The sequence below is a fragment of the Panthera onca genome, chromosome F1 (assembly GCF_046562875.1).
Source record: "Panthera onca isolate mPanOnc1 chromosome F1, mPanOnc1 haplotype 2, whole genome shotgun sequence".
Lineage (NCBI taxonomy): Eukaryota > Metazoa > Chordata > Mammalia > Carnivora > Felidae > Panthera > Panthera onca.
The window spans coordinates 18,653,296-18,666,661 of record NC_138355.1 but is presented as its reverse complement, the minus strand read 5'-3'; the positions used below and the strand labels follow the sequence as shown (position 1 = coordinate 18,666,661).

Sequence of the window (13,366 nt, the reverse complement as noted above, 5' to 3'; positions counted from 1 at the left end):
ATCTTGCAGCCTTCTAATTTCAAAATAGACCATCAACTTTCAAAAGTGGGAAAGAGAAACTCTAAGACTGCTCTATGGGAGAGCAAGGATGCAGATGTATGTAGGTGCGAGCATGCAAATGTCTGTGTAAACCCACATAGCAGGTGAATATGTTCATGCATACATAGGAATAAATAAGAATAATAATACAAATTATAAATCTATTAATAACAGAGACATTTGGACACTAGATGTATGGGAGAATTCAGTGCATAATGAATTAATAATTAAGTTTGAAATCTAAAACAAAAATAAAGAAATTCTTCAAAAGAGAAAAAAAAGTCTGATGAGGACTGGAGTGAAAAAGAAAACCTGGCATCAATTTTCTTCTTGCAGAAATACTACAATCCTCTACATGAAGGAATTTAGATGAAAAAACTTAAAAGGAGAGAGCTAAAAACATAAATTATCAAATTTTCCCTCTAAAAATATAGGGGAAAATATATTCCCACAGGCCAAGAGAAAATTAAATTGGGAAGAAAAAAGATAGGCAGTGGTTAGGCTGATGGAAAAGGATACTAGGCCCCAGAGATTGCACAAAATTCCCTGATGAAAAGGAATAGAACACTTCATATATTAAAATGGGACAAAAGAATCCAAGGATGTCTACATCTAAGGAGCCATGGAATTAGTGAAAGTTGGGAGCTTAAATACAAACACTATGCGTCCCGGTTAGCTCCACGAATCAGAATTAGAAAAAAAATTCAGAGAACTTGCTACAGACTGAATGTATGTATGTCCCACCAAAATTTACATGTTGAAATCTAGTCCCCAGTGTGATGGTATTAGGAGGTAGGGCCTTTTCAAGGTGCTTAGGTTATAAGGGCAGAGCTTTCATGAATGGGATCAGTGCTCTTATAAAGGAGACCTCAGAAAGTTCCCTTGCCCCTACCTCCGTGTAAGAACACAGCAAAAAGATAAGAAGACCAACTTCCATGAAGAAGCAGGTGGGCCCTCACCAGACATAGAATCTCCTGGTGCCTTAATCTTAGACTTCCTAGCCTCCAGAACTGTGAGAGATAAATTTATGTTGTTTATAACCACCCAGTTTCTGGTTTTCTGTTAGAATAGCCCGATGGACTAAGACAGAACTAGTAAAAAGTAGTTTGATGCAACTGTGAGAAAGCTGTTATTCAGGTGAACAAGAGAGCTGAATTTACGTGGATGGAAGTGACATCTGAGGATGAAAGTTCTTAAAGATTAAGGAGCAGAGAGTAGGAGCAAAATGATACAGCAGGCTGTCTTGGGCTCAGTCTAGCTCAGTGGAGCTAGGAAAGTGTGTAACTGTTTAATGTAAGATAATGTTTTGTTTTTTAAACTTTTTTTAAATGTTTACTTATTTTTGAGAGAGAGACAGAGTGTGAGTGGAAGAGGAGAGAGAGAGGAAGACACAGAATCTGAAGCAGGCTCCAGGCTCCGAGCTATCAGCAAGCATGGAGCCTGATGTGGGGCTCAGACCCACGAACCACGAGATCATGACCTGAGCCGAAGTCGGATGCCTTAACCAACTGAGCCACCCAGGCCTCCCTGTAAAGATCATGTTTTTTGACAGTTCTAGGTAATTATGAGGTGACTTGCACACTGGTATATAAAAAATGCATATGACTCATTTTAACAAAATATCTACTGCATGGCATTTTTAGACTTACATAAAAATAGAGCACTCTTGGAGAATACCAGTGTTGGATCATGAGTTAAGGAGTCAAGCTACATGGTAACTTATTATGTGTTAATCTCTTATGACAGTGGATATCACAATTGTCCAAAGGACTACTCAAATGACAGTTTAACATGTAGGAAAACATTCAGTTTAATCACAGTATATTAAGACCCAAACCTGCAAAGAGTACTTCTCCACATCGGATAGGTTTCCGTGGTCTTGTCCTTGGTCCTTGCATCAGTGGTCGTTCTTGAGGTAAGAGGAGATAGTTTTTAGCTTCATCTACCAAGTCTCTGTGGAGAAAATTCTGCCTTTATTCCAAATGTCTAAATAATATTGTTAGTCAAATTCCAATATGGTTTAGGAATACGTAAATTGGCAAAGGGGAGCAAGCATAAATCAAACCAAATCATGAATGCCAGCCAATATTAAAAAGTCACAAACATGAGAGAAATGATGCCAGTCATACTATGAGTTGTAAATTGATTGGTATTTCCATCATGACTTCCTATCTTAGTGCAAATTTAGCCTGAAACTCATTATGCTTGGGACCACCAATAACTTATGGGAAACTAAAATTTACAACTCAATTACCAACCTGCATAGTTATTGCTTTCTCATGAATTTTACTAGATTCTGCAGGATACTGGCAGAGTAGCACATCAGCCTTGGCACTAGATAGTTGTTAGATTAATTAAATAATAAAACTAAGTCAAAAATTGGATTGTTAAGAAGAAACAGTGTACTGTCATTTAATATTAATTTGCTATCTGGTACTGTATGAAATGGTTTACTCTCAGCAAGTCTACTGAGGAGGAACAATTTTTTTCCCTGTCTCTTCAGGTACTTTCTGAGAAGAACCTAGTAATTACACTTGTTAAATACAATATCCTAATACAAACTAATCACATACGTACTTAGCTCACTTGAGTCCTCTCTCTGAGTGATTCAGGACCCGATTAGTGCAAACTCTGTTCTTTCCCAATCTTGAAAGTGTTTCCTAAAATATATTTTCATTTCTCTAGCTTTTTATGCTACAAAGAGTAATTTATTCCTCCAGGACCAATCCCAAGCATGACCCAAATATGTACTTCCAATATATGGTTTGATAGGGCCCCTTTTGAGTTTACTTATCCTAAAAAAAAAAAATCAAACCAAACCCCAAACCAACAGCTCCTCCCCACCCAAAACCCAAGCTGATGACCAAGAACTTTCTCAATCTTCCTCAGCCTTAAAAACAAAGACTGGGATCTCTTAATAGCCAGTTTTTAAGTGTTGAGGGTTTATAGTACTCTCCTAGAGAGAGTACTATAGAGCTAAAACTTAGCAAGCCAACCCAAAATTAATAGTAACAATGAGAACACTTATAGCTATGTGTCAGTCCTTGTTATAAGGGTTTAGTATATATTAACTCAACAATCCCCACCACTGGGGGTACTATTATTTTCCCTACTTTACAGATAAAGAAACCATAGCAGAAAGAGGTTAAGGTAACTTGCCTAAGGTCCCACATCTAGTAAATGGTGAGGTCAGGATATCAGTAAAGGGTTTCCTTTAAAAGTGACTTTGGAAGTACCTCTACTTGGTGCATCAGAATCAGTACAATCTGATTTATGTTTTATGGATGGGGAGCACTTTTGCATTGTTTCTTCGGATTTCAGAATCCGTAATTCCATATGGTTTTCCTTCTGCTACTATACATACTTGAGGGAATTAATTGCCATTTGTCTGATTTTTATTTAAAATACAAATATCAGGGCACCTGGGTAGCTCAGTCAGTTAAGCATCCGACTCTTGATATTGGCTCAGGTCGTGATCTCGCGCACCTGAGATCAAGCCCCATGTTGGGCTCTGTGCTGAGTGGGGAGCCTATGTGGGTTTTTCTCTCTCCCTTTCTCTCTGTCCCTCCCCCACTCGCTCACACACTATCTCTCAAAATAAACAAACATTTAAAAATAAAAAAATAAAACCCCAAATATCTAAAACCCCCTCTGACATTTCTTTCTAAGGGACAGGCTTCAGATTATAGAAGAAATGCAAACGAATCTACATGTTCTACTTCTGTTCTAGGGATTCCTAATACTAAAGCAAGTTTCTTTAGTCACTAAGGGAGACCCAAAGGTCAGTGTATTTCAAGGAGTTCTTTTCATTTTTATATATAGAACATGCTAGGGAAAAAATGGTTAAAAACACCATATAGTTTGATTTGAACCCAAATCTTAAAATCTATCAAACTGGGAAAAGTAATTTATCAATTTGTGTCTATATTACAGAGATAGCCCAATAAAACAGGTGTTTTGTTTATGTTATAGAAGCATTTAGAATTTCTTTTACGAAGAACATCATGAAACTACCCCACCAAGCTCTGGTGGAAACCCTTCCACAGCTACTTGACTAGCAGACCTTTGACTCTGTCCACAACCTCAGAAAGCAAGGCTGGTCCTATTCCCTAAGCAGCTATATGTGATGGAAGGAACAGTGCTCTTGGTACTTTGTGACAGATTCAACAGTGTTATTTATCTCAAGAAAAACATATATTAGCAGAGAATTGCCTCTTCAAATTCAAGCTTGCATTAAAATCTTAGAAATCTACCTCTTTATTGCCACTTCTACACCAATAAGCACCACACATAAAAACTAATGGAATGGAGTACTGGAAGCTCAGTCCTCTCTTCTTCCATCTCCTCCTCTTGACCCTAACCCAGAAGAAAAACCTGTTAAAAACTGCTCTGGTGTCAGCACTAAGAAATACAACATTTAGGAAGCAACACAAATAAAGAAATTAGAAGAAAACAGAAATGCTTAGTTGTTGATTTTTCCCACCCAGGGCCATTCATACCTGCACTCCTCATCACTTTTGATGAGGGGATCAGAGCCTACAGTGCCCACCAGGAACTTGGGACTAAGCAAAGGCAGACGAACATGCTGCAGCACCTAAGAGATAATAAATACCGTTAAAGGCACGAGCTCCCACCTGCAGGATATTTAACAGAATATGTAACACAAGTTCCCATAGTCTTTCCACTTGCTTTGGGATCTAACTGAATTAATTTGATTTAATTAATAAATAATAAAGACAGAGGGAAGGCATAAATACTAAACCTAAGTTTATTCCATCAATTCAGTAATCAGAATAGTCGGAAAATTGAAAGCATACTAAAATCATTTTAGAATGCCACTTTGAACTTTCAGCAATATGTTTTAAAAAAAAATTTTTTTTAATTTTTTTTAATGTTTATTATTTTTGAGAGAGAGAGAGAGACAGAGACCAAGCAGGGAAGGGGCAGAAAAAGAGGGAGGCACAGAATCGGAAGCAGGCTCCAGGCTCTGAGCTGTCAGCACAGAGCCCAAGGCGGGGCTTGAAGTCACAGATGGCGAGATCATGACCTGAGCCGCAGTGGGCCGCCCAATCGACTGAGCCACCCAGGCGCCCCTAGCTTTCAGCAATATGTTATAAGCTCTTCTATAATTAGCTTATATAACTGGACTGAAACAATCCAGAAGAATATCCTATTAAACTGCTAAAGACTATAGTCATAATAACGAGAACATTAAACATTCATTTAGTGACCACTTACGGCCCATATCATCCCTTTACTCTTCCAAATGTGATGAGATTTCCAAGCCACAAGGAAGGGAAGCATGATAATTGTCATCCTTGCTTTCTTTTGTTCATTTACACCTTTAGGTTCTGACTTGTACTATAACCCTAACCTAGAGTTGATGCAAAATAGAGAGGAAGCCAAGGAGCAAAAAGTTCAAAATGATAAACACTTAAAATGCTTCTAAACAGTATCTTCTTGATTATTTGGGATGGTGATTATTTGGGATGGTGTCTCTTACAGTCTAATATAAGGGACAGTGACAATCGCTTATTTTTTGTAAGTCAAACATTTATTATTTCATCCAGTACAAAAAGGGCAGTTACTTGAAGAAACATTTTCGCCATACCTGGGGTAACTGAGGACGTCTTTCTTGAATACTGTATTTGACCCAGGCCATCACTGCATTGAACACCTGTTCTTCACTGCGAACGTTTAGTTCATCACTAGATATTATATCAATGAGCTGATTGGCTGGAAGCAACATGAACTCTTCACTTTCCATCACCTGTTCAAAATTCAGTAAGAATAAAAGAAAAACAATTGTGACCACATTTAATTTACTCTTGATGATGATTTACTTGTCACTGTAAGTTCATCAGTTGTAACCAACGTACCTTTCTGGTGCAGGATGTTGACAATAGGGATGGGAGTGTGTGTGTAAATAGGGTACGTGGGAATTCTGTTCCATTTAGCTGTGAACTTAAAACTGCTCTAAAAAAATAACATTTATTCATTTAAAAAAAAGGTGGGGAACAAAGGAAAGTACTGAGGACACAATTAAAATTTTAGAAATAATAATTTGTGATTCAAGCAGTTTAAGAAAAATAAAATCTGTTTTTCTAAAATGAAGTATCAAAATCTACATTTAACATTAAAAATAAATGAAACTAACTACATCAAGTTATAATTCCAGAACTATGAGGCATATAAAAAAATCAGAAAAAGCTTTCAGAGGAGGATAAGTTGCTGAAAGAGAAACACTAAGGGGCCAATTTAAAAAAAGAATGAGGGTGTCAGCAATTCCGCAAGCAAGAATGAATATACTGAGAGAGACTCATGAAAACCTCTGAGGATCAAACCACTCTGATATACAGATATCAGAATGGAGGCGAAATGGCAACAAGGATATTACCTTGTTGTGCGGTCCAGCCACAAATCCCAAGATCTTGTATACCCTGTCATCAGTACGTAGAGTAAAAGGGTCAGGGTGCAACGTGGAAGAGGGAAACAGTCAGTGCTACCCTCCCTGCGGTTTGTTCTCATTCAGAAGATTGTGCTACACATGATGTCTATTATCAGCGCAGGAAGAATACAGTTAGGAGTGACCTCCAATGCAGATGATGTATTCTCTTAGGACAGGGTTTTTTCATGCTCATCAAAAAGAATATTACTGGGGCACCTGGGTGGCTCAGTCAGGTGCGCGACTGACTTCAGTCAGGTCATGATCTCACAGATTGTGAGTTCGAGCCCCATGTCGGGCTCTGTGCCGACGGCTCAGAGCCTGGAGCCTGCTTCGGATTCTGTGTCTCCCTCTCTCTCTGCCCCTCCCCTGCTCAAGTTCTGTCTCTCTTTCAAAAATAAACATTAAAAAAAAATTTTTTTTTAAAAATCAGAATATTAGGCAGGATACAAGATAAGCCATAGCAATTTGAATATTTGATTAAGACTGTTTTATCCCAAGTACATTAGAAACAAATGCAAATTCTAAAATGAAGCCATAAGGTTGGCTATACTTGTAGCGGAAAATATTAATGACCTCTCCAATTTTTATGGCACAGGTTTTCAAATCACCTGAGTGAGAGACCCTTGGGGTTCAGGAAATAAAATAGGTTACCTCCATATTTTAGCTGAGGTTGCCTACCCAGGTAACTTAGTAGTTAGAATGACTGCATTGTATTCTCTGTGGCACAGCTGTCAGATTTAGCAAATAAAAACAAAGGACATACATACACTACAAAATTACTTGCTGTGTATCTGAAACTTGTATTTAACTGGGCACCCTGTATTTTACCTGGCAACCCCAACTTGGCGGCTATAAAATCAAGGCAAAATTCGAGGCCTAGCCCTAAATTATGTGTGCTGGCCTTCACAGCATGCAGAACTGTAGCCATGACTGTATCTTCTTTCCTCTTTTTTCTCTTCTTCACTCTGATCTCTTAACTTAAACACAAGTGTGGTATCATATCTCTTTGCGAAGCAGTGCCTTAACATTCTTTTGGATCTTGTTAAAATATAAATTCTTTTTCCTAACTTAGTGATTATAAACCAATGATCACTAAGTTTAAACTTTATGAACAAACCACTATTATATTCACTACTTACTGGAAACATTAAATGGCAAGAAGACGTGAAAATCTATGTTAGAAAATATTTGTTTGGCACTAACAGCAAAGAGTAGAACTAATACTTTTGATAGTCTAGTTAAACTGTCACTTCTTTTTCCACCAAGAAGAAAAAAGATATTAGTGATCTACCATTAGAGCAAATCTAGAACTGGAGTCTATCCTTGACCAAACAACCAGGTTAAGAAAATAATGCTTTTTAAAGTATCTGTTTTAAATAAAAGTTTATAGGAGATCTGGATTTTAAGTCCCACATTATTATGGTAATGAGCTTACTTTTAGTTTCCTCTAATGAATGGAGATGCAATTTGAAAAATGAATAAAGCTGAAAACAATAAAAGCGAATAAGCAAAGTTAACTAGAGTTGTTCTACCAGGAGTGAATGGCGAACTTAATGTTGAAAGACAATTTTTTAATTTATCTTTATGGACAAATGACACCGTATGAATTAAGCCAGTCTAATGAAAAAGAAGGAAATTAAATAGACTTAAGTTAGAAAATAATTTAAATGAGTCACATGTGTTAATGCCCTAAATGGTGACTTTTTTTGCATCTGCACAGAACTAGTGCACAAACAAGTGCATTCTACTCCACAAATAAGGGGATTTCATCATGGTATAAATCAGGTTCATTTGAAAGGCAGGTTCAGAACTGGAAGGGATTCCAAATCTTTCTCTGTTAAGGATATTCTTCAGAATTTGCAACTACCATCAGATGTAAAACCCAAGCTATGGTTAAAGCAGGATTTTTTTTTTTTTAAGTTTATTTATTTTGAGAGCAAGAGGAAGCACAAGTTGGGGAGGGGCAGAGAGAGAGGGAGACAGAGAATCCCAATCCCACGCTTCGTGCAGAGCCTGAGGGGGCTGGATCACACAACCATGAGATCATGATTTGAGTCGAAATCAAGACTTGGACACTTAACCAACCGAGTGACCCAGGTGCACCTAAAACAGGAAAATTTTTAAAAATCAACCTTATTTATTTTAAGTGTACAGAACAATGAGTTCTGATAAATGTATATACTCATGTAACCATGACCACAATCAAGATATAGAATATGACGATCATCCCCAAAGCAGGGAATTCTTAATATGGGATCCAATGACTTTTGCAAATTATTTTGGAAATTCTCAGTGGTAGCAAATCTTTAGTTTTAGAGAGTGGATTTTCGTATGTGAAGACAGTGGGAAAGGGGCACCTGGGGGGGCTCAGTCCGTTAAGCGTCTGATTCTTCATTTCGGCTCAGGTCATGATCTCACAGTTCATGAGACAGCCTCGCGTGGGCTCACACTGACCGTGAGAAGCCTACTTGGGATTCTCTCTCTCTCCCTCTGTCCCTCCCCGCTCGCGCACACACACACACATACATTCTCTATGTCAAAAGAAATAAATATTAAAAAAAAAAACAGTGGAATGAAATTAAGAGTCAAATCTGTTAAAAAAAAGTATGAAGAATTTAGGTTATTTTGAATGGGAAATTAAGTGTTACTATAAAATACTATTAACTTAATGGAGGTATAAAATCCATTTAGTCACGGTGTAGTCACTTCCTATATTTAGTTGGAATCAATTTAGTAATATTTTATTAAAAATTTTCCCATCTAAATTAATGAGAGATCTCCATCTTTAGTTTTCTTCTAACGTCTGTTTTTTTTTTTTTTTTTTAATGTTTATTTATTTTTGAGAGAGAGAGAGAGCGCTCAAGCAGGGGAGGGGCAGAGAGAGAGAGAGAGAGAGACAGGGAGACACAGAATCTGAAACAGGCTCTAGGCTCTGAGCTGTCCACAGAGTCTGACCCGGGGCTTGAACAGCAGATCAAGACCTGAGCCAAAGTCAGACGCCCAACCGACTGAGCCACCCAGGCACCCCAAGTGTCTGTGGTTTTGATAGCAGGGTATTTTGTCCTTATTTGGCAACCTCCTCCTCCTTTTTCTGGAAGACTTTCTATAGGATTAGTATTATTTCTTCCTTAAATGTTTGTCACCATCTGAGACAAGCATTTTCTTTGTGGGAAGGTTTTTAAATTATTATTTCAATTACTTTCATAGATGTAGGGTTGTTCTGGTTTTCTGTTTCTTCTTGAGTCAGTTTCTGGAATCTGTGTTTTTCAAAGAATTTGTCCATTTCCTATCAGTTGTTGAATTTATTGGCAAAATGTTGCTCATAACACTTCCTTATTATCTTTTTTAATCTGAGGGATTTGTAGTGATGTCCTCTTATATCTGATATTGGTAATTTGTGTCTTGTCTCCTTTTCTTGATCTATATAGCTAGAAGTTAATCAATTTTTTTTTCAAAGAACAATTAATTTTTTACTCTAACCTTTATTCTTTTCTTCCTTCTACTTACTTTGGGCTTTAATTTGCTCTTCTTTTCCTAGTTTACAAAAATAATCACTAGAACAAAAACAAATGTTTCTATACATCAAAATAAAATTTAAAAAGCAAAGAAGACATCATATAGAAAAAGAAATACAGTAAATACAACTAAAGTATATACTATTTATAAAAATATGAGAGTTGAGAACAAACATATCAGTCATGGCAACAGATAAAAATGGGCTTTAATTCCCTATTTATTTTATTTTATTTTATTTATTTATTTTTTTTAATTTTTGGGACAGAGAGAGACAGAGCATGAACGGGAGCGGGGCAGAGAGGAGAGAGGGAGACACAGAATCGGAAACAGGCTCCAGGCTCCGAGCCATCAGCCCAGAGCCAGACGCGGGGCTCGAACTCACGGACCGCGAGATCGTGACCTGGCTGAAGTCGGACGCTTAACCGACTGCGCCACCCAGGCGCCCCTTATTTTATTTTTTTAAACGTTTATTTATTTTTGAGACAGAGAGAGAGAGAGAGACAGACAGACAGAGCGTGAGCTGGGGAGGGGCACAGAGAGAGGGAGGAGACACAGAATCCAAAGCAGGCTCCAGGCTCTCAGCTGTCAGCACAGAGCCCGATGTGGGGCTTGAACCCATGAATCATAAGATCATGACCTGAGCTGAAGTTGAACGCTTAACCCACTGAGCCACCCAGGTGCCCCTTTAATTGCCTATTTAAAGAAAAAGATTTTCAAACTGGCTCACAAAGCAAAACTTATCTCTATGCAAATTCAAGAAAAATACCTAAAACATTATGATGCAAAAATGCTAAAAATAAAGGGCAAATGGGCAAAGATACATCAGGCAAGTGGAAACAACAACAAAAAACAAATAGGAACTGAAAGCCAGGTATCAGGCAAAGTAGAATCAAGACAACAAAAGAATGAAATCTGACAGATGAGGATACTTCGTAAAGCTAAAGGTCACAATCTGTAATTAAGATACAGAATTATGATTATCTATGCATTAAGCAACACAGCACCCACCTATATAAACTACAGATGATGCAAAGAGAAATAGAACACACTAATAACAGAAGACTTTAACACACAGGTCTGTGGACAAAGTAATATAAAAGAGCTAAGCAACATAATCAATAAGATAGACTTTATGCATATATATATCAAATACTATAAGAATGAGACTAGAAAATATACCTTATTTTCATGCACATATGGAATAGTCAGAAAAACTGATAATGTGGGACTAAAAAAGTCAGTAAATTTCATGAAGTAGAACTACTAAAAATAACACTGACTGCCATGCACTAAAATTATAAATTAAAAAAAAAAACCCCACCTAAAAATTTAAAAATTTTCTATTAATAGTTCTCGGTAAAGAAAAATGCAGGGGTGGCTTAGCCGGTTCAGCGGCCGACTTTGGCTCAGGACATGACCTCACAGTTTGTGAGTTTGAGCCCTGAGTCAGGCTCTGTGCTGACAGCTCTGAGCCTGGATCCTGCTTTGGATTCTGTGTGTCTCTCTCTCTCAAAAATAAACGTTTAAAAAAAGAAAAAGAAAAATGTAAACAGAATTACTTAAAACAACAATAAAACGAGCAGTAAAGATAAGAATCTATTAAATGTATTTAAAACAGTGATCAGAGAAAAACTATGGCTTTAAACACTCAGAGTACTTAAGGTAAAAGAATGAAAATGAATCAAATTCTCAATCAAATGGCTAGAAAAAGAATACAGCAAGCCAAAAGAGAACACAAGGAAGGAAGTAACAAAAGTAGAACTAACATTAATGAAATAGACACAAAAATTACAGATTTAATTAATGAGTCAAAATATTGATTCTTTGGGAAAACATGAACAAAATAGACCTACCACTAGCTACCTTTGTCAAGGAAAGAAACATTGAAAGTACACATATACAAAATACAAAATATCAAGGGGTAAATAACCATTGATGAAGAAATTTAAAAATTAAAAGAAATTTGTACACCTCTATATAAATAAATTTGAAAACCTAGATAAAATTGATAATTTTGTACGGAAACATAGTCTACCAAAATTGAACCTAGTAGAAAGAGGAAATTTCATGGAACGGAGAAAATGATCAATAAACTACTTCACAAAAAAGCACCACACCTAGACAGTTTCACAGAGCAATTCTACCAAACTTGCAGGGAGGACATAGTCCCAATGTTGTACAAATTGTTTCAAAGCACTGGACATGAATGAAAACTTCTAACTCATTTTCATTAAGTATAACATGTATATCTAACCTGATAAAGTCAGCACAAGAAGGGGCGCCTGGGTGGCTCAGACAGTTAAGCATCAGACTTCACTCAGCTCAGGTCATGATCTCGTGTTCTGTGAGTTTGAGTTCTCTCTCTATCCCTCCCCACTTGCACTCTTTGTCTCTCAAAAGCAGACGAACATTAAAAAATTAAAAATAGGGGTGCCTGGGTGGCTCAGTTGGTTAAGCATCTGCCTTCAGCGCAGGTCATGATCTCATAGTTTGTGAGTTTGAGCCCCACGTCAGGCTCTCTGCTGTCAGCACAGAGCCTGCTTCAGATCCTCTGTCCCCCTGCCCCTCTCTCTCTCTCTTAAAAATAAACTTAAAAAAATTTAAAAAATAAAGAAAAAATAAAAATAAGAAAATAAAACTAGCACAACTTCTCATGAAAAAGACAGTACAAGAAAATTAAAGATTTATTAATCTTTTAATACCTATTAATATCTATTTAATATTAATCTTATTAATATCAACACAAAGACATTGTCTAAAATATTAGTGAATAGATTCCAACTCACATTAACAGTCCATCATGACCAAAATGTGTGTACTAAAAATGCAAAGATGCTTTAATTTTAGGACTTCATTTAAAAGAATTCATAATAATGGGTTTAAGGAGAAAATTCATATGATTATCTCCATAAATACTGACAAAACCTTTGACAAAATCCAATACCATTCCTTATAAAAAATATCCAAGAAAATAGGAAGTATGTGAGTACTTCCTTAATATGATAAAATATTCACACTTCAATCCTAAAACCAGTATATTCATTAATGGGAAAACACCAAAGTGATTCCTACTAATGCCAGAAACAAAGTATGTCCAATATTTCCATTACCATTTAACATTTTACTAGAAGTATTAAGCCAAACAACTGGAAAAAAAAAAGTCATTAACAACTGGAGAAGAAGAAATAAAACTATCGATATACAGATGACATGACAGGATGTTCAGAAAACTCTAAAGAATCAGTGTAAATAACTCAAAGAATAAAAAAATTCAGTAAAGTAGCTTTCATATACATTAATGGTAGTTGGTTAGAAGCTATAGTAAAGGGAAAAAAACCTTACATAGCAACAAAAAATACATTT

The 13,366-nt window shown here is 36.6% G+C and overlaps 1 protein-coding gene across 1 annotated transcript in view; it reads right to left on the bottom strand.

Moving 5' to 3' along the window:
* The window catches only part of KLHL20 (kelch like family member 20), a 64,201-nt gene that overhangs the window by 26,910 nt on the left and 23,925 nt on the right, over nucleotides 1–13,366 (bottom strand). Inside the window, exons 4-6 of the mRNA XM_060643552.3 lie at nucleotides 5,651–5,809; nucleotides 4,539–4,633; nucleotides 1,877–1,992 (exon numbers count right to left, since the gene is read on the bottom strand). Coding sequence (XP_060499535.1) covers nucleotides 1,877–1,992; nucleotides 4,539–4,633; nucleotides 5,651–5,809 — 370 coding nt within the window. The remainder of the gene's footprint in view (nucleotides 1–1,876; nucleotides 1,993–4,538; nucleotides 4,634–5,650; nucleotides 5,810–13,366) is intronic.